Genomic DNA, 20,863 nt, shown 5'->3' with positions numbered 1-20,863 from the left:
CTTATCGGAACAAAACAATAAAATAATTTAACTAAGCTTTAACTTCATCTCTTCTGAAAATTATTTTTTTGATTGCAAAACTTTGACATATTGTGTGTTTTATTTTTGTGTGTAACTTAATTTTTTTATTATCCTTTTCTTGTTTTGATTGCTCATCTTTTACTTTAAATTTATTATTCTGACATGAAGGTTAAGTTTCCATCTGTGTTTGTTGGTTAATTAGTTATTATGTCAGCCAAAGCTACACATGAGCATGAAACTCTCACTCTTATATTTCCAGAAGAGGTGTTCTTCTTTCTGCTAAGCACTTTTTAACTTTATTCAGAAGAGTTTTATAAATAGTTTAATATTCTATATTTCCAGCACACCAACCTTAATGAAATAAAGACAAATGCATGTATTTGTGCAACAGCTTTTGTTCTTATTAGTTCATAAGTCAAATGTATTTATGAGGAGGGCAACACAAGCATGGATACAAGATAAGATGTGCAATGTTAGAAATAAAGACAACAGAAAAAGGCGTAACATTAAAAAGGAAAGGAAAGGAAAATTACAATAGTCATGAACAGAAACATGAGACAGACTAAAGCGGTATCAAAAGCAAGATTCAAGAAGCAGAACTTTAAAATTATGGATAATGAAGCTGGACCTGATGCGGAGAAGGAGACTGTTCCAAAGCTGGAAGAATTCCACAGAGAAATCTCCATCTCCTGTAGTTTTCAGACTTGAAATGAGAACAGAGAGGAGTTGTTGTGACCTGGTGGGGGAAATGAAAACAGAAGGTCGCTGATATAACAAGGAGAAAGGTCATTAAGGGCTTTTAGACAATGCAGAGTCAGGAAGTGGCAGAAAATAAGAGAGAGGTAGAGTAGAAGAGGATTTGCAGCATCTTAAGCCCAGAGAACAACACAGTGATAAAGACCTGCAGGAAGAATCTCTGTTCTTCTTCACTATCGTTCTTTGAAACGTTAGATTGCGGTGAGCTTTTTTTTTTCCTCCAGTGCAACAGAACAACAGTCTGCTCTCCATCTCCATCCAGCACCTGTCAACACTCGTGCCAGACACAAAGTGGGGGAAGCGAGGAAAAACAAAAACACTGCATCCGTCGTCATGGAAACCGGGATCATTTTCCTGCTCTGCAATTTTTTTTTTATTTTTGCCAACGAGCTCGGTCACGATTGTTGTTTTTCTTACTTTTCTCTCTTGTTGCATTAAAACAATTCATCATAGTTTCCATCGAGACTGAGCTCTGTGCAGAGGACGCAGACGCTATTTGTGGATGTTTTTAATGGAAGCTGTGCAGAGGTGATGTTCCAGGCTGCAGCTAAAAATGGAAAACCTTTGGAAGGTTCACGATGGAATGATGGAAGGCTGTCCATCACTTCACAGTGGTGGACGTGAACGGACGCCATTCAGCAAAAAAAACAAAACACACAAAAGGTTCAGAAACTCTCAACGCTCAGAATATTGTTTCTTTCTTGATATTTTACTTTGTTTGTACAATAATAATGTCTGTTCCTTGCATCGGCACATAAAATGTAACAATATGTCCGATGGGAAAACATTGTGTGATGCACGAATAGCTCGGATAATCAGATTTGTTGTATGTGATTATTTCGATAATAGCAATCTTTCCACTTCTGATGCAAATGTCGAAATCCATTGGTTTTAGGTAAAAAGGGTAAAAAGAAGTATAATCTTTTTCAAAGCAGTTATGAGCTTCACAGCTGCTTGCTCAGATATTCTCTGCATATGTGTGTACATCTGTATACATTTGCTTTTTTATACTGTTGTGAGATATCGCTGATACATTGACAATAGTAGAAGACCTAACACGGATCCCTGAGGTACACCCTGCATCGCTCTTAATCTTTGTAAGATAATAAAACCAGATTGATGTAGTGCTCCTTTGTGTCTTATTATCTTGGGAATAAAATACCATTAATCACTTTACAGATGTAGATTTTATTACTTTTCAGATTCTCCTTGACAGAATTTATTCTATAAAACTGGGTGACAACCTTTTTTCCAGAACAGCACATTATCTCATTAAAGTACAAAAAGATGCATTATGTGATTTACTGGTGTAAATGAGCCATAAATGTAAATAAATAGAATCTTTATGAACTGCATTCTCATGCTCATATCTGATCGTTAAACCAAAGTACAAGTCCATGTTGCAACACTTTAATGTTTAACTACAGCTAATCCATCAACTAGACGCCCAGGTATTGTGAAATCTGCTCTTATTCTGCGATGGTGGCTTGATGCTGACTCTTATAATTACACCTCCGTCAGTGTTTTGTTTATTATGATTTGAGTCTCTCGGCACATTCTTCGCTGCAGGGTTCAAACATTGGCAGAGCAGCACCTGTCAGGGACCACCTGTAGAGTTTTATGAAGCACTAAAACATTTTTCTGATATGGCTTCAGTGATGATTCCTGTTATCAATTAGCATTTGTGTTATGGAAGTCATTCACTAAATGGTACCAGTGCACCTCCGCCTCCATCCGGGCTCACTGAAATCTCCTGTGTCTCTGTTTTTATGCTGCCAAAGTGCAATATTGACGCATAAACGTGCTGTTTCACCCCTCAATTTTCTTTATTGCACTTGTGCTGCGTCCAAGGATAGCATTTCTTAAGTGCACTGTAACTACTTGACACACATGCACACACACACACACACAAAGCACACCTGGGGAAACATTCCTCGAGGGAAGTCATCAATCAGTTTTATGGCTTTCTCTGGGAAAGTTTCCTCCTCTCCAATCAAGCATCTTCTCTCCCTCCCTCCGCCCTCCGACTCTATCCTCTCTTATATTTCCATCTGTATCAGTTTTGCCTCACATCTGAGAACGATCCACTGCGGCCAATTAACTTCAACCATTATTCCTATTCCACTGAGGGATAATTGGAGCAAACTGGAGGGTGAGTTCTCTGCCTAGACGATATGAGACGAGGCTACTGCGACCGGCTTCTCGCTGGATCCTCAATTTGGCTGCCAGTGGTAATAAAACTGAGGTGGAGGAGCTGCACGGTGTAAAAACAATGCCCTAACAAGTCGTGAAATGTGGAATTGAGTTTTAAAATCCTAGTTGCCTTTCTTAAAAAGGGAAAAACTAAAAAAGTCCATTTGATTTAGTATTTTCTCCAGAGCCTGGAACCACAAATACAGTTAAATGGTCTATTTTGAGATAAATTCTGACACTCGGCTCATCGTCAAGTGACTAATATGCTGCCAGATCTTTTATTAAAGGTCCTGAAAACATATTTATCTTATCATGAGCACTGGGATCATGCAAGGACACTATATTTTCTGCTGTAGTGTGTGTGTGTGTGTGTGTGTGTGTGTGTGTGTGTGTGTGTGTGTGTGTGTGTGTCTTCTCATTGTTTTTAAATTGCTCTGTTGGGAAAAGAATTCAGGATTTTTTCAAAACTGCAGAGATGGTTTATGTCATTTTAAGAATTTCTGGCCAGGTAATGGAAATAACACAACGGAATCAAGTTATTATTCAAGGCAGAGTATTTTCACATATACACATTTATATATTTATATAAGCAGGTTTGGAAGGAATCTTTTCACTTTGATTGTTGCTATATAGCCATATAGGAGTAAGCAAAATTACCATTATATTTATTTAAAAATAATATCAAAATGTAAAATGTACAAAAAGACATTTCATGCTGATGCATTACTATTGTTGGTGCATGCAATTTTATCTTGTTAATATTTGAACAAGCTGACAGTGAGGGAGCATGAATTTTGACCATTAACAAACAAAACTGAAGTATTGTTATTTGTAGAATGTACTTGAAGTTTATGTGTCAACCTTATAAATTACTTCGAAGTGCTCACTGCAGAAAATGACCCTGAATGCACAATTTTTACAAGTGCATATACGTTTTGTTTGTAAAGTCTTCATCTGCAAAGTGACAAAGTTTAGGTGTCAAACAATGTTGTAACAAAAAGTAATATTGTAGGGATAGCACAAAAACATAAAATAAACCACTAAATAACTTGTACTCAAGGACAAATGTCCCTATTACCAGAGAACACGTTCTTCTCAAAGATATTAGTTCGAACTTGAACATGCTTAAAATGTCTTCAACTGTATATTTTCTTTAAAAATAATAATTTGGACATATACAAGGTGCCTCACTGGTGCAATGGGAGATTCATATTGAAAATGACATTATTGGACTTTGGGGAAACATTTTGTCGCGTGACATTCTTTGGAAAATAGATCTGGCCCATTTAATATTTTTTATCCAAAAAGACGAATTAGTTGACAGGTTATATCGTCTTCGGTTATCAAAGAAAGGCGCCATGGAAATATTTTGAACCTGAATTCAATAAAACATCATCATCCACTCTCATGGAGTCCTAGTTTTACTGTGATGGATGTGTTTCGGTGGATGTGCCATGTGAGCCGCTTTGGCTGAGGTGCGCCGTGCGTCAGACAGGATGTGGCTCTTCTCTCTCTCTCTCCTCTCAGTTCAGTTATAAGAAGAGACACCTCCTCCCTGCTGATCCCGTTAATTTGTCTCCCTCACCACGTCCCCCACCTCCGCTACCCCGCGTGTTGCCCCCTCTCGGTACACTCTCACTGCGCTCCTTCCTCTGCAGACGAGCCGGAGCTAGATGTCCCGGACACTTGCTGCTGCTGCTGCTGCGCCTCTGGCACCGCGGGAGCAGAGGACGTTGAGGAGCAGGAGAATCAGTGGGAGGCACATGGTGAGAACCGGTGATTTATCTTATCCTCTCCTCTCTGAAATATTCCCTCTTGGCTCAGGCGCATGGAGAAGCTCGGGTGCTGGTGGTGAAGTTCATGTCTGCGCTGGAGTCGCGCGTAAAGAGGCGCAGCGGGTGTGATTTTAGCGGCGGTGTTGTGACTGAAAACAGAAATTCAAAGTCACGTATCAATGCAGCAGAATGTGCGTTGAAATAAACAGAATTACAGGAACATTTAGGAATGAGCTGCGTTTTGGATCTTGTATCCTGATTTAACAAATGGATGAAGTGTCCTGACATTTGTTCTGTTACTGCTGCTCAACTTATCCTGAGAAAATCAGCCTTTAGACTTTGTAACTAACAAGTGTCCTTATTTCTTGTAATAATTCATATAATATATAGAGGCAATTTGAAGTTTAGTATAATGTTTTTAACAAGACTTTTAACTTATTAAACCTCGGGCCGAATCGATACGTTTACTTAAGCTTCATTTATGACCTTAGTTAATGGATTCCCTTAAAAAAAGATAGAAGCTTTAATTTAAAATTCACTTTTTCAATTTAAAAACCAGGGCTGTGTTTTAACTCGGATATTTCCCCACACAGTCAGTGCGTGTTGCCGCCGGGATAATCCCACCTTTACTATGACAATTGTAATCAATCATATTTAACAATGTAAGAACATAGTTTGGTCTTTTGTTTCTTTCTGTTGTGGATCAAATGAAAGCCCAAATTCAAAAACACGAATTTTGAGCCTCGCTCGATAATATCAGGGTTTTTAATGAGCTCCAGTGATCTTGGAATAATTTCATCTAAATCCAAACACATGCAGCTAATTATCAAAATTATTATTTATAAATAAAAAAAATCAGATTGAACTCGTTTGATTAAGCTGCAATAACTTCACTCTGTAAATATTATTGTCCCTGCAGCAGAGAGCTCGTCGACTCTCTGCTGCCTAATAAGAGCAATTAGCTGCGGATTGGTTGTAATTAGTCTGTTACTACTCCTGCCAAAGTAATCACACTAAACATGACAAACATTTCATGCATAATCAACCGTGGCAACGTGAATCATTATTCCCAGCTCCAGTAAACGTAGCATCCGCAAAACCTGCGGGCTGTTTAGTGTTTTTAAAAAGTCTGTGTGCGGTTAATTAGTTTTCTTAAGTTCCCTCTGCAGCTCTTGAATTCAAGAGAAAATACACAGTGTTTCTCTAAGTAGATATTTTTACTCCTTTCAATTTAGTCAAGGTGATTATTTATTTTGCATGTGAGGCCTTTAATGCATTTGTGGAAATCAATTAAAACATTATTTTGTGTATTTCTCTTAATAATCCTATGATTATTTTTAATAATTACAAAACAGACATAAAATAATAACAGCTTTTGTATCTTTTTTCATATTTTTGGTTGACGCCTGTTCTTCTTCATTATCATTAACCTGCTCTGTGACACAGTGTGGATTTAATTGTCACAACCAGAGGCCTCACTTTTATTTCCATCACGCCCGAGGTTGTCTTTGGCGCGGCTGGAGCCCAGGATCACAATGATTTCATTTCCATCTGTTTTTCAATATCAACATGTGAAGCTGGGGCCGCGCAGAAAAGAAAGAAAGAGAGAAAGACTCCTGCCAACTTGTATGAGGCTATAAAGAGGAGGAGGAGGTGGAGGAGGTGGAGTGGGAGGAGGAGGGGGGTGGACAGGAAACTTAAATATCAAGTGGGTGACATGTGTTTTCTTATTCAAAAAAAAAAAGGAAGCAAGCAGCGCTCATGGGTCAACGCAGAGGCAGAGGTGCAGAGTGCGTGTACCCGTGGAGGTGCAGTTGGCCCCCAGGGGCCCCCCCGAACGTTCACCAGGTTTGATGGTGATGCGAGCTTGAAGGACAGAGGCCTTTATCTAAGGATACAGGCAGCGATAATCCATTTTGTGCTTGTGTGTCTGTTGCTTCCACCTCCTGGGCTGCCCCACTAAAATTAGATTATTACACCTAAAAGCGAGCTCCTGGAATCTGCTCCATGTGGAATAACACACACACACACACACACACAACTGTGCGGAGAGGAATGCAGTTTGGGAATACAGACCGCATACGTAGCCTCTCTCTTCTCACCCAGTGTTGTATTTCTGACCGGCTGAGGACAATTGCAAATTAACAAAGGTGTCAGTGTGGTAACATGCACCAACAGGTGCCTTGGTTTGACTTCAAACACGCGGGCTGTAAGAGAGGGCTCATATAATTGATCGTATTTATTTAAAGGCTCCGCGTCTTGAAGCAGAGTTGCAGCGGAGAACCCTGGGAAATCTTCCCAGCGACTATCACCCAGATATAAAACTCTCTTTGCGTTGTTTGTTTATGTAAAAAGCACAACTTTTGAAGTCATCGGGAAGTCGTAGAGCGATTTGAGTTTTAAAATGTTTGTCTCCGTCCTGCTCCGCTCCGCTCATGGCTGGACGAAGCTGCTGGCCATGACGAGGAATGTTAAAATGTGTGCGACGGGCCAAATCTAGCTCATCTGCTCGGCAGAACAGCTCCAGACACAGACAGGCCCACAGCTTCGAAGTGTGAACAGACCATAGCGAGTTAACAGGTAGGAGGAGAGAATACCACACATCGGAGGTTCTTAACAGAGAAGTTCCACAATTTAAGGCTTAATTTCAAGCTAAATTACAAGAAATAAATGTTTAGTAACAGAATAAAGCTTTAACAATGTGACTATGGCTCAAAGACAATGATAAAATCCCATGTTGCTTAAATTTTTCTTTTAATCGTAATTGTGTAGTTTTGTTGACCTTTTCCTCTTAGATTCTCGCGGCGAGCGTTCAACATAAGGTATGCAGTCAAGAATAAATTTAGAAACAAACATAACTTACAAACAAAGTTTTCACAGAGTTTTCTAAAATGCACATTCGATCTGTTAAACGTTGCAAGAATAAAAATCAGAGTACACAAATTCTTTCTCTAAGTTCCTTCTTTTTTAAAACAGCAGAAACGACATCAACATTTCGACACCTCAATTTAATCAGACGATTAAATGTCTGCAAAACGACAACTGAGCGAAGGCGGTTTACGTGAGGAAATGTAAACCGTCTCCAGCTTCGAGCACGAACATGAGCGGCGGTCTCCTCGCTCCTCTCTGTTCGACTATGCTGTAAACATGCCCCCAGGTTGTCAGCAAGTATTTTTCCAGCCACTTGCCAGCCAAGCATAGCTGCTTCTAAAGATCACCCGCCAGAGATGTTGTTGATCTCATCATACCACTATTTGATTGTATAAGCTTTTTAAAATGAAAGAAATTGCGTAAAGATATTTCGTTTTTCTAGACCTCAATTTGGGAAGGAAAACGGGATATATGGTGTCTTTTGCACATTTGTTATTTGTCGTCGATATTCAGTATCTTAATGAGATGAGTGGTGTAAAATACCCCTGATGTGTTGGTTTTAGATTCTCGTCTCGTCAAATGACACTTTGCGGGGAATGCCGCTCATCTTCAGCATGTTCTTCCGTTTCCCTTGCCGTGTGAATTTATGGAAAGCGACAGAGAAAAACAGTTGAAACCATATCCGATGGGTTACAGTAGCAGCGCCAGACAGATGATCCTGTTTCAGAAGAAGAGTGAGCCGGGATTTGGCCTGGTGGGGCGCATTTAAAACCTCAGGGGCCTCTCTGGGATGAGTGTCCATTTATCAGAGTGGTTGTAATGGGCCGATGTTTAATTAGACATGTAATGTGACAAAGACAAGAACAAGTGCATGTCATGGGAATGTTAAACAACCTCCCCCCATTCTCTCCCAGCCGCTCATGATTCACCCACCACAACCCTGAGGCCTTCCTCGCTTACGCTCACTTATCATTCCCCACCTCGAGTTCTGTAGGTCCACTCTTCAATCCTCCAGAATCCTCTAATAACCTCTAGCCCGCCCATATCTCCTCTGACACCATCTTCCCCAGAAAAGACATTGCCACCGAATGAAATCAGAGACCCAATTAATCACCCGATCATCTTAGAAGTCCAGCTTTTTATCAGTGCGTTCAGATTCCCGCGGGACGTCTCGACGCGTCAGGAATGACCAGCCGAGGCATTCTGGACCCCAGGAATGTGGCTCATGCAGCGGCATCGGGGTCAAAGTCGGACCGCTCATCGCCACACTTGTTGCTCGTTTCCTGCAGCAACTTCACAAAAGAGTTGGGGTTTGATCTTTTCTTTCAACTCAACCAGGTTCAACTGATTCACTTTTGTTTTCTTCTGTTTTGGACGGCAAGGGCAGAGCGGTTTGTTCCAGGGGCAGCAGAGGGTTATATTCTCCTCGCAGGCCCCTCAGAGCTGTGTGGTCCCTGAGGAAAGCCTCATATTTCGGTCGTCGGCTAATTGAGCGGGATGACGAGGCTGCAGAGGCTCTCTGCCCCGTCCTCTCCTACGGGTTTGGTTTATGCAGCCCTGCTGACTTTGCTGTCAGTGTCAAACGCTTGTTAGGACATCATCAATCTCCAAGCAGTTAAGAATATTCCCAGACCAGAATGAAGGGGGCAGGTGATAGATGGACGGGGAGACGGAAGAGCAGGGGGGGAAACGTTGCTTGAAAATGCGGAAAGGACGGCAGTTATTGATGAGAAAATGACAGTCCTCTTAGGAAGGAAAGAAACAAGAATGTGTCCAAAATAATGAAGGTGTAAAGTGTTAAACTTTCTTCGCATGAAAGCAGTGCCTCTAGGGAATGTGCCTCTGGGCTTAGTGTGAGTTATTAGAAATAATAAACAACTGGTTTCCGCAGAAAGTAGATTCATTGTTCATTGCCAAAATTAACGCTCCCAGCTATGAAATCTTGACAGAAGAATAAATTACTCTCATCAGCGGTTGTAAGAGACGGGAAGGGATTTGTTCGAACTGCGGGCACACACAAGTCCAGGTTTGTCTTCACCACGGAAGTCTCCATGTAGGGGCTCATGTTGAACACCCATTTCGATCTATAAATCATTTCCCTCCAATCCAACCGCTAATCTCCCAACTCCTCTTCTTCCCTCCCCTCTTTTTCTCCCCGTCTGTTTTCTCATACCCTCTTTTCTGCTCGATAACCTCTGGCACTCGGCCCCCTCGCTCGCCTGCAGCACTGACCAACGGTAAATGATTTGAAAAGGAGAGCCATAAACGTGATGGATGTGGTCCAGCCCGGAGTTTAGCCCCAGCTGTCGGGCATGTTTTTTGTCATTTCAGACAGACCCGCTGGTTGCACGTCCCTTCTTCACCCCCACTCATCCAATTTTTTTTTTCGGGGGGTCGAGGAGAGTTTTTAAGACTGTTGTATTTTGAAGTTCATGAGTTCAAACTGGTGGCTGACGCTGCTGTGAAGATCTGAGATTACATTTTTATGGGTTGAGATCTTTATTGGCATCTACCGAAAGCCAATAAGGTGCAGATGAAGGGAGGCAGTGAGCTGGTACTGTGTGTTTTTAATAAAGACACAGGTGGTCGATCTTAGATTTCCTTTGGCTTTAAATGCACGTCATATAAATCAATCAGATTATGTTTTTTATGATCTGGCTCCTATGGTTTTCTCTTAAAAATCATCTTTTTTTCCTCCGCAGGCTCGATGACATGATGTTCCTACCCTTTTCCCCTCCCCCCTCCACCTCTTTTTTCCCCATTTTCCTTCTGCTCCTCCTTTTCCTCCCTCCATCCCTTGTCTCCTCTTCCCTTTTCCACACCCCGTTGAGCTGGACTTCGCCGCATGACCCCTGCTACCATCTGGATGGCCGTCCGCGTCACTGCCTGTCAGAGTTCATCAACGCCGCCTATGGGGTCCCGGTTAACGCCAGTCACTCACTACAAGAACCTGACTATGACAGCAATGTCACCACCTTGACGGATCTCCACAACCCTCATAACCTCACCTGCTGGATGGCTCACAGAGGCACTGACATCGGGGAATGGGAGCTCACCGTTCCACTGGGCCGTCGCTTTGAGATCACCTATATAAGTCTGCAGTTCTGCCACCAGGGGGAACCATCAGATCCCATCTCCATCTCCATCCTGAAGTCAATGGACTATGGGCGCACCTGGAGGCCGATGCAGCACTACTCTAGCAACTGCCTCGGAGACTTTGGGCTGCCCTCACAGACGGTGGCCCAGACCAGGCATCAAGAAACGGAGCCTCTCTGCTCAGACCCTCGCCCCCTACAGAAGCAGAGGGGTGGCATGGTGCTGGCCTTCTCCACCTTAGACGGGAGACCATCCTCTCCCGATTTTGACCACAGCCACGCCCTCCAGGATTGGGTGACGGCCACTGACATACGTGTCGTTTTCCATCAAGTGTCCAAAGTTGCCAAGATGGGCGGCTTGGACAGAGCAGACGAATCAAAATGGCGTGACAGTCAAGAGGATCACAGAGAAGCTGGGCTGCTGAGGTGGAGAGCGGGCCACAAGGGCCGCGCTGAAGATCAGGTCAACAAGCTAAACACAGATAATGCACTGGGATTTTTCAACAGGGAGACAAAACACTCGAGGAACAAAGGAGAGAAAGTGGACAAAAATGAAAGGAAGGGTCACGGTAAAGGGTCAGGTCAAGATGAAGATGGACACAATGTGACCAGCAAAGAAAGGGTGGACATTTTTGGCATAGACACGCTTCCGTCTTCAAAGAAAGGCGGGAAAGGAAGAGGTCGCGGCAAAAAGAAAGAAAATGACCACTGGCTTCCTTGCCCCAATGGCGGCTGTAACTGGACAGTGGATGGGCGGAGCAGGGGCAACAAAGGGCGGGATCTGAGGAAGAGGAGGAACAATAATCTCAACATGAGACAAAGTGCCAGGAATCTGCAGGCGGCCATGCCCTCTGTTTTAATCCCTCCTGCCCACGCTCCTCTGGCCCTGTCCGACCTGCAGGTTGGAGGCAGGTGCAAATGTAACGGACACGCCTCTCGGTGCCGCCGGGACGACGCGGGACGGGCGGTATGCGTGTGCGAGCATCACACAGCGGGGCCAGACTGTGATGTGTGTGAGGATTTCCACTTTGACAGACCATGGCATCGAGCGACACCCACGCACCCAAACCCCTGTGTTGGTGAGTCAGGAGACCACAGTTAAAACACTAGTCGAGCTCATTCCTCCAGCAAGGCACAGCAGTTCAATATATTGGATATTTCATATTTCATCCATCTTTATAAAAACTATTACTAACATTTCACCTAATTTGTTACTTTATGGATGAAGCATGCAAGATATACTGTAGACAAAGCTTTATAATCACATCTGAACCTCTTTTCTTTTTTGCTTTGTGCAGCCTGTGAGTGTAATGGTCATTCAAACAAGTGCCGCTTCAGCATGGAGATATTTCAACAGTCGGGCCGACGCAGCGGAGGGGTGTGTCAGAAGTGTCGGCACCACACGGCCGGACGCCACTGCCAGTACTGCCAGAATGGATATACCCGCGACCACAGCAAGCCACTGGACCACCGCAAGGCCTGCCAACGTCAGTATCTACGTGTGTGTGTGTGTGTGTCCAAGTGTTTATTGGGTGGTTACATTGTGAGACTGGACTGCTATTCCTGTAAGCAGTATGAACACAGAAACACACAGAAAAACACACACCCTGCTGAGCTGCCACCTGTATCCTCCATCGTTACCACCGGTCGGAATCTGCTGTGACCCCCGACCTTTGACTGGTCACATGTCCTAAGTGACTGTGACACTCTGGCATGTGGAAGCTCGACCAGCGCGGGCCCAATATATCCAAAGTTAATGGGCACTCTTTGAGCTTGACACGCGTGTTACGAGGAAAAATGAGCTACGGCTAAACATCCCCATGGGTTCTGATTTTTATATGCAACCTGCAAACTCACATCCTCGATCACACGGTCTCAGCTTTAATTTATCCAGGCTATATTTCATCGAGTTACCATTCAGAGGACAGCACAGATATGATTATTCATTTTCTCCTGTCAGGTTGTAAGGGCTCGTGTAAACAATACAAGTGTGAACAGAGCCGCTCGAGTGTGGCTTCCCTTTCTCTGTCTGCCTTCTCTCATCGGGCCTCATCCAGTGATAGCACTGGTAAATAAAAAGCTCTGCAGTGTAAACTATAGCAAATCCAGGCTGTAATCATTATACAGCATCACAACAATGTAAAGTTAACAAAACAGATGAGAAATGAATTTAAACACAGGCTCGAGCTGCAGCTTGATGGTTTTAGGCTAAAATCTCCAAGAACAATGACGGGAATAGGTCCAGGACTTTGTGATTCTACCGCTGACACAGTTTGGTATGCTGCAAATGTATTAGTGTTGTCAGGAAGCCAAAACAAATCATGTGTCGTTCAGTTAATACCCTCGTGGAGGAATTTGTCTTTGTTTACCCATCAGGGAGGCTTAAGAATATCTTTGTCAGTAAAGGTGTTTTGTCTCGCTCAAGGACGCTCCCTCGGGACAGATGCTCGCTGTCATCCAGGATTAAATCTGGGTTCTGCCGTTGATGGATGGATGTTTTAATCCGACCTGTTGTACAGACTCTGTTTTGTTCTGTGGTCACAAATTTTAACACTCTTTTTAACACTAACATTTCTTCGCTTAAAATATCTTCTGCGTGTGTTTGCATGTTGTCTGCATCAGGACAACTCAGACAAATACACTTGCTTAGCTCCATGACTATTTCAGAGACTGAGATATGTTGGCAGGCTAAAATGTGCATCCACATCCTTTTATGACTGATGTGATGAAAAGACGCATTGTTTAATATTAAAACATTTTCAGCCATACATAAAACAACTACATGTGAGTGAGTGAGTTTGAGCCATGAAACATTTTATCATCCGTCAGCTTATTGTTTTGTTTTTAAGGCCAGAAAATTCACTAGTTTTTCACACCCGTTGCATCATTTCAGCAAAAACTAAAAAAGAAAAAAGAAAAAAGGAAATATTTTCCTTGTGTTTTCCCGGACAGGCAATCAGCCGGGGTGATCATCTGTTCACCTCACATAGCTCCAATTACGTCAAATAATCCTTGAAGCCACATCAAGAACCAGTATGATTGATCAAAACAATATGTATGCAGCATGCTCTTGCAAAAACACAGCCACATTAACAACAGAAGAAAAATTGCCACTCTTAAATAGCATCGTCTCAAACTCACAGTGATTCATGAAATCACCACTAGTGCTGAGAGAACGGAATCTCCTCATCACTACTTCTTTCCATTTATTTTGCAATTTTCAAGTGAGATCAAAAACAAGCTGCACAAGCTTCGCTGCTCAACACTGAACGTGTCACTCAAATTGATCTTCGTAGAAGAAGAAACAAATACAACAAAAGGTAAAACTTTGTAAAATGTTTTCTTTATCTTTTCCAGCGTGTCACTGCCATCCTTTGGGAGCAGTGGGCCGCTGGTGCAACCAGACGTCAGGTCAGTGTCTGTGTCGAGAAGGGGTGACCGGCGCCAGGTGCAACCGCTGCACCGCAGGATACAAACAAGGGAAGTCCCCTCTACGGCCCTGCATACGTAAGTCTACAGCCAATCAGAATCCTTCAGTCAATTACAGATCTTTATGTAGAGACTTTTATTTGTTCAACCCTTTAGAGAGGCCTAAAGTTGATTGGAGTGAAAAGTCATGTCAGAGAAGCAAAGTTAGAGATGATGTTTTTAAAGTTCACAACACTGGCAGAGAGCTGGAGAGTTGACAACATGACAGGGCCCGAAAAGTGAAGCCAAATTGCCTCCCCCTGGTGGCTGGCTGCAGTATAAGTCATAAATCTCACCTCCATGTTAGTGAATGGGACATGGACCAAACCAAAAAGTCAAAGTACATGTTAAATACAATTTTCTCAAAGACGGTTTCTGTCATTTTAGGTAGTTCTTACCACACTGATGTTGGTTCAAGTTTACATTTCTTCGCTGAGTTTGTTTTTTGGTTCGTTGTATAAAAACGGAGTGAACTGTAACGATTGACAGCTGAGACTGACTCGTGATTATTGGTGGGACCTCTGATCCCCTGATCGCTGCTGCACAGACTCTGGCTCCAAATGTGCAAGATGGCAGTATTTGTGTCCAGGATATTTTGGCTTCATTTGGATAGTGGCATGAAGTGTGATCCATCTTTATATAAAGTCTAGAGTAGGTCGCAGATGCTAGTTACTCTCGCCTGAGTCAGGCGCTTTGAGTTGTCTAAAGTTAACCAAACATTCCCTTCAAGGGTCAAAAACCGATGGGATCATCAAATCAGAAAACTTGTTCGAGAAGGTCGGAGGACTCGTTCATATATGGATGATGAGTCTCTGTGTTTGATGCCCTTTGTAAATATATCACAGACTCTTAACACTTTGTTCTCGCTCATGACAACAAGTGACCTCATTAATTTCTCCTTCAGCCTAATTTGCTCGTGGCCTAAACGGATCAAAACCTCCATCGAGAGCTCTGATCCTTTATCAAACGGTATCTCATTATAAAAGGGGCCGCGGCGGTCCGGTCTAATTTGGCCCAATCTCCAAGCATGTTCCCTTTTCATCATCCCTGGAGACGGTTTCCATAGCGGCGAGAACATGAGCTGACCACTGCAGGGAAACCTCATCTCCAGCTGATCTGGGATGAGCGTCAGATCAAGTGGATTGTTGCTGCTCTTATCTCCAGCACCGAACCACAGCCCCCCGAGCGCTAATCCACGTGCGCTCGCTGGAGGCTAATCGCACAAGTGCCGACAACCACACAGGCCCCAACGCTGTGCAAAGCCCCAATCAGGTGACATAGGAAGCCAGCGGCGACGAGCTTCACACCTGTTGCCCGGCTCAGGACGCCCCCCCCCCCCCGTCACTGGGCCCAGACTCATAACTCTCCCAGTGAAAGGAGTGAGTGAAAGAAAACCTTGTTTGTTTTTACTGCCAGACCATCTCAGGCTAAGTATAGCGTCTCTTACGCCCTCCCAGCGCCGCCACATCCAACACCACAGCTCCTTCTCTCATCAGACAGACCAAAGGGCACCAATCAGCAGCAGCAGCAGCAGCAGCAGAAGTCAGGCTAAACTTAACTAAACTAATCTTAACGTCGAATGTAAATGAGAAAGTTGATTTTCTCACTGGTTGATGAACATGAACTAGATTAAGTTTTAACCAAGGAGGTTGTGTTTTCATCCTTTTGTTTTTAGCAGGATGACACAAAAACTACAGGATGGATTTCCACGAAGTTTAGTAAAAGGAAGTATACATCCTTTATTATATATACTTACTAGACTGGGTCAAGGAATTCAATTCAATTCAAATCTAATTTCAGTGTGGATCTGGATCAAGGGGTTGATCTCGAATTATTTCTCCTTCTTTAACATTGTGAAATTTTCAACATTTCCCAGGGACTTGATAAAAAAAATCTGGCATGTGTGCAAGTATGTGCATTTTGTTTCAGATCAAAATCAAAATCTGGATTTAGGGACTTCGAATGTGTTTTCAAAAGGGGCCTGATGAGTTTTTCCTGAATTAACCAGGAGATTAGCTGAGTTCTGATCATGTTCTGTTGTTTGTGTCTGATGCTGGATTTGAAGTCATAGTTTTTCCCATTTCATGCAAAAACTATTTGATAAAGCTTCTTGTGTTTAGATTGAATTTGTAAACCTGATTGTTTTTTGAGTCTAAACATTCAAAGTGTAGTTTTGGTATTTAGCGCATGTAAATATTTGAAGCGATACCGAGCTCTGTGCAGACATGAGCCCTCGATTTCCTCATCACGACCTCTCACATACAGAGTGTGTTCCTACTGTACATCCACAAACACACAGCGACTTCCTGGCTTTTAAAAATGGTTGGGGGGACAGTCAGCTGGACGGGGGTGTAGGGTGTCACTGGCCCAGTTGTGTCAGCGAAGACAGGACATGGACAGCGTGAGCCCGGTGTTATATGGCTGCACTTTTACAAGAGGCCTGGATAATGTATGTGCGGAGCAGCAGGTTGTCTCCCCCCACCACACACACACACACACACACACACACAGAATCAAACAAACTTTATTAGACTCTGTTAAATGTTCCAGATAAAACCAAACAAGGTGGAATAACAAAAAGTTAAGCTTGTGTCTTTGTGCGCTCAGTGTGAGTCAGTGTGTGTGGATCTGGGCCGTAAAAGGACCGCACACACAAACAGTCTCACACTTGCTTATCTTCTGCACAGGCATGTCTCACACACACAGGCATTTGAGCGTAACAAACATAACACACACACACACACACACACACACACACACGATGGCATCAGCCTGACAGCTTCCTGTGTTTCCCATCACCTGTCTGAAAGTGTGTTTATGTTTTACAGGAATTCAAGAGGTCGCTCCGACCCCAGCGTACCAGCCTCAGTACAGCATCGGTGAGTAGACGTGCAATAAGTACCTTTCATACTGATCGTTGCCTGTGTCCTTTAGACCTGATCTCATTCCTATTATTTTATTCCTGTGTCTAATATCTCTAAATGTATTTGATCATTGCGGGTAATGTTTCTCAGCCGAGCCCCCAGTGCACGATAGAAAAAGTTGGCAACCTGTCAGGACAATCTTTCTGTTATATAATCTATATAATCATTCTGTTTAAAATGCCGTGGTTGACTCTGTTCCGAGTGGAATAAAGTTTTCTCGCTCTCTCGACCTTTGACCCCATTGGTGTCACATCATGTACGACACACAAATTACAGCCACTTCAATGGAATCATATATCAAAACAGAAATCTTCTCTCGCCTTGGGTCACGTTGGGTTTTGAACACATGGGACGTTCAGCGGAGCGGCTCGTCGCGGGGTAGCCGAGCACCTCCTCCTAGTGGCAGCTCCAGGAATGTCCCACCTGCTGCACTCGACGGTCATCTGTTAGTCACTGGATACTGTGATGACAAATAGAAGCAGCCATATTGTAATTAGGGGAAAAGACATGTGCTGATATGCTCGCTATGACATGATACCCTCTCATTTGATGCTCCCTCCCTCCCTCCCTCTCTCTCTCTTAGCGGAGGAGTGTGTTTCATACTGCCAGCCGTCTCAGGTTAAAGTCAGGATGAACTTAGAGACCTATTGTCTCAAAGACTACGGTTGGTGACCTTTTGTATTTGACTTTAAACAACAATAATAATAAAAACATTAAATGATTTAAAACATGTATTTTGTTGTGTCTCAGTGCTGAAGGTGCAGGTGAGAGGGATGGAGCGTTCAGGTCCCTGGTGGCAGTTCTCCATCTCAGTCCAAACCGTCTACCGTACGGGCTCCACCTCCCGCGTTCGCAGGGGCCCCCACTCCCTCTGGGTCCCCGACCGTGACCTCGGCTGCGGCTGCCCCGCCCTACACGTGGGTCGGACTTACCTCCTGATTGGCGCGGAGGAAGGAGAGCGGGGCTGGGGCCCAGAGGAGAGTCGCCTGGTGGCGGACCGCTCCACTCTGGCCCTCCAGTGGCGGGAACACTGGAGCCCCAAACTCAGGGGCTTCCGGGGCCACGACAAGAGGGGGCGCTGCCCCGCAAAGTCCCCCAACAGCCAACGCAGGGAGCAAACAAAACCACAGGCTGGGTACATCCCCCCCCACCTGCTGACTGAGAAAGACACAGACAATGTGAACACACACTCTGTCAAAGTGGACAAGACTCAAACCTTAGCAGAGCCGCACACACACCCTCCCACAGAGACGAGCCCGTCCCCCTTCACACCGGCTCTGGTCTGCTCCACGCCACTTCCTGAGTGAGGGCTCCACCTTACCCCTTCACCTTTCCGGACTTTTTTCAGAACGACAATTAGAGAAGAAAAAGATTTTTCAGACTTTCTTTTTTTTTCTACAAAAAGTGAAAACAGGACTTTAAAAGAAATTGTTCACAATCTGATCTAAAATGTGAAGAAACGTGTGCATCTGTTGTGTTTTGTTTTTGGAGGGTAAAGGTCAAATTCACGATGCGGCAGCACAAAGTGGTAAATGGTGAAAAGTCCACAACAAACAACAAAACAATCACATTAATTAAAAGGATTTTAATTCTTTCTACACAGAAACTCAAAAATGAAAGTAAGACTTTATTCTGACAGAAAGGCTGAGCAGTATTTTCTTCTGAATGAGATTGTTTGAATCATATTTAATTTTAAGATTTCTTTATGTAACACACACAAAACTAAATACACACACAAGGGTAAATATTCTACCTCACATTTTTTACACACAGTTGTAACCAAAGCTTATTCATAAAGGTGAAATCCTGTTATATGAATCATTTTCTGCTAAGTTTTAATAAAGAGTTTACTACAAATAAGGCCAACACAATAACTTTGTTTTAAAATTTGAAAAAGATAGAATCTATTGAATTTAAACAAAGAGAATATTTTAAATTGACAATGAAACATACAGAACTTTGACATAGTTGATATTTAACATCTAGAGAAAGTTCAGGGTACGAAAACTATTATTTTTATAGCTATAGATAACTTACCCCAATGCAGCCGGTCAATATAAAAAGATAAGAAACCTGAATACTGCACTAATACTTTGTGAAGTAATATTTCACAAATACTAATATTTCATATGTCACGTTTATTTTAAATGAATTTTCCTGTTTTTATTTAAAAACCCTCTGTACCTGAAATTGTGCGTTGTTACTATGTTCACAACACAAATTCTTTTTAATATAAATTAGCTGCTTTTCTTTCACTTTATTTAACTTGTGCATTTATTTGAAGTACTTTGGATAAAAGTACTGCAGTTCTAGGTCACACACACACACACACACACACACACACACACACACACACACACACACACACTTTGCTTTCATTCTGTACAATATTTGGGAAAATTGACACTATCTACGATCTGCAGCCTCGATGCACAGCTGACGCATGAGACCAAACTGAGCTCAGCTGTATTTTCTAACCGTACAGGAATCCTCAGAGACACAGTCACAGGCCTCGATATGGATCTGAAAAGCATCGGTCTGACCTGTCGTCATGGCTTCTGTTTCCATTTGGGAGATATGGCGTCATGGCCCAGGGGACCTGCTGGAGCTGGAGGTGTAATGAGACAGATGGAGGAGCTGCGATTTGTTCAGCAGACACGTTGTTTTGGTGGCGGCCGGGTCAGTGATTGGCTGAGGCTGAGGCCGGAGATCGAAAATGAAAAGAGAAAAATAGACTCGCTGACTGATGAATGCTCAGATGTGTGCGTGTGTGTGTGTGAGAACAATCCTGTTTTTTTAGTTTTCACTTTAACAAAGTTGTAAGAATGGAACAGGACAGTGTTTCTAAAGATTTAATATATAATCTGGTTTGACAAGAACAAATATGGTAAAAAGCTTTTGCTGGGAAGTCGTAATCGAATTACAACATGAAAATATACAGTAATTTAAATAAATGTGTATCAAGAAAAAAGATGTTTATAAAACAACTATGGAAAACAGTCAGGTTAAAGGTTGATTTTTAATACAAATACTATTATAAATGATTGCATAGTAATTGTACTTAGTGTGAGTCTGTGTTTAATGTTTTATAAAATTATCAGGATCGTTCATTTACCTACTTTTTAAATTTTAAAGCTTCATCCCCCCAAACATTCCTTAACCAGGTTGTCATGAAATATAAAAGAGAAACGTCGTCATAAATTCCAAATATTGAATAATCAGAATTAAAGACTTTAATTAACATAAAGAGGACATAGTGTGGGACATTGTGTGTCCTCTGACAACAGGAGAGCGCAAATAAAAGATAATGAAAATCTAAATATTGAATATTGAATAAAATATTAGAGCAAATGAGACCGACAGCTTTTATATCACGACTTCCATTCATTAATCTATTGGTCTAATAAAAACTGTCTCTGTGTCAAACCTCCAGGCTGAATTCAATTCAGCTGCAGTTTGTCAGACGTTTTCAAATCCTGGCTTGAAAATGATAAATGCTAATTATTCGAGAGTGTGACGAAGAAGATCGGTGTCGTAGAAATACATTCAGAAATCTAAAGAGAAAATGATATAGTTAAGTTAATGATTAGGATTGAACATATTTGATTTTTTATTTGAATTTAAAGCTGCTTAATAATTATTTTTATATTGGATCAAATGACAACGTGTGTCTAATGGAAGTTGCTCGTAACGACAAAAAAAAAAAAACAGTTTCTGATTGTGTACCACTACTAACGCCAGTGTTAGTAATATAGGAATG

The 20,863-nt window shown here is 42.6% G+C and overlaps 1 protein-coding gene across 2 annotated transcripts; it reads left to right on the top strand.

Moving 5' to 3' along the window:
* The first annotated feature begins 2,841 nt into the window (after positions 1-2,841).
* Positions 2,842-19,358, top strand: ntn5 (netrin 5). Of its 2 annotated transcripts, XM_069518831.1 has the most exons (8): positions 2,842-2,929; positions 4,629-4,736; positions 10,319-11,790; positions 12,010-12,198; positions 14,069-14,218; positions 17,008-17,058; positions 17,687-17,767; positions 17,854-19,358. In XM_069518831.1, the coding sequence occupies exons 3-8, from the start codon at positions 10,329-10,331 to the stop codon at positions 18,408-18,410; spliced, it is 2,490 nt and encodes an 829-aa protein (XP_069374932.1). In that variant the 5' UTR covers positions 2,842-2,929; positions 4,629-4,736; positions 10,319-10,328; the 3' UTR covers positions 18,411-19,358. The 2 variants fall into 2 exon arrangements, with proteins under 2 accessions (XP_069374932.1, XP_019950965.2); XM_020095406.2 differs by lacking the exon at positions 2,842-2,929 and having other exon boundaries at positions 4,596-4,736.
* The last annotated feature ends 1,505 nt before the right edge of the window (positions 19,359-20,863 follow it).

This window comes from Paralichthys olivaceus, chromosome 22 (genome assembly GCF_024713975.1).
Source record: "Paralichthys olivaceus isolate ysfri-2021 chromosome 22, ASM2471397v2, whole genome shotgun sequence".
Classification (NCBI taxonomy): Eukaryota; Metazoa; Chordata; class Actinopteri; order Pleuronectiformes; family Paralichthyidae; genus Paralichthys; species Paralichthys olivaceus.
Note: the sequence above shows the minus strand (reverse complement) of the source record. Positions and strands in the feature narration are given on the sequence as shown.

What these genes read in the sequence shown, in the direction of transcription:
- ntn5 (XM_069518831.1), top strand. Translation starts at nt 10,329, where the DNA reads ATGATGTTCCTACCCTTTTCCCCTCCCCCCTCCACCTCTTTTTTCCCC. An exon ending in CCCTCTACGGCCCTGCATAC is followed by an intron (nt 14,219 to 17,007) that starts GTAAGTCTACAG and finishes TATGTTTTACAG; the next exon opens with GAATTCAAGAGGTCGCTCCG. An exon ending in CCAGCCTCAGTACAGCATCG is followed by an intron (nt 17,059 to 17,686) that starts GTGAGTAGACGT and finishes TCTCTCTCTTAG; the next exon opens with CGGAGGAGTGTGTTTCATAC.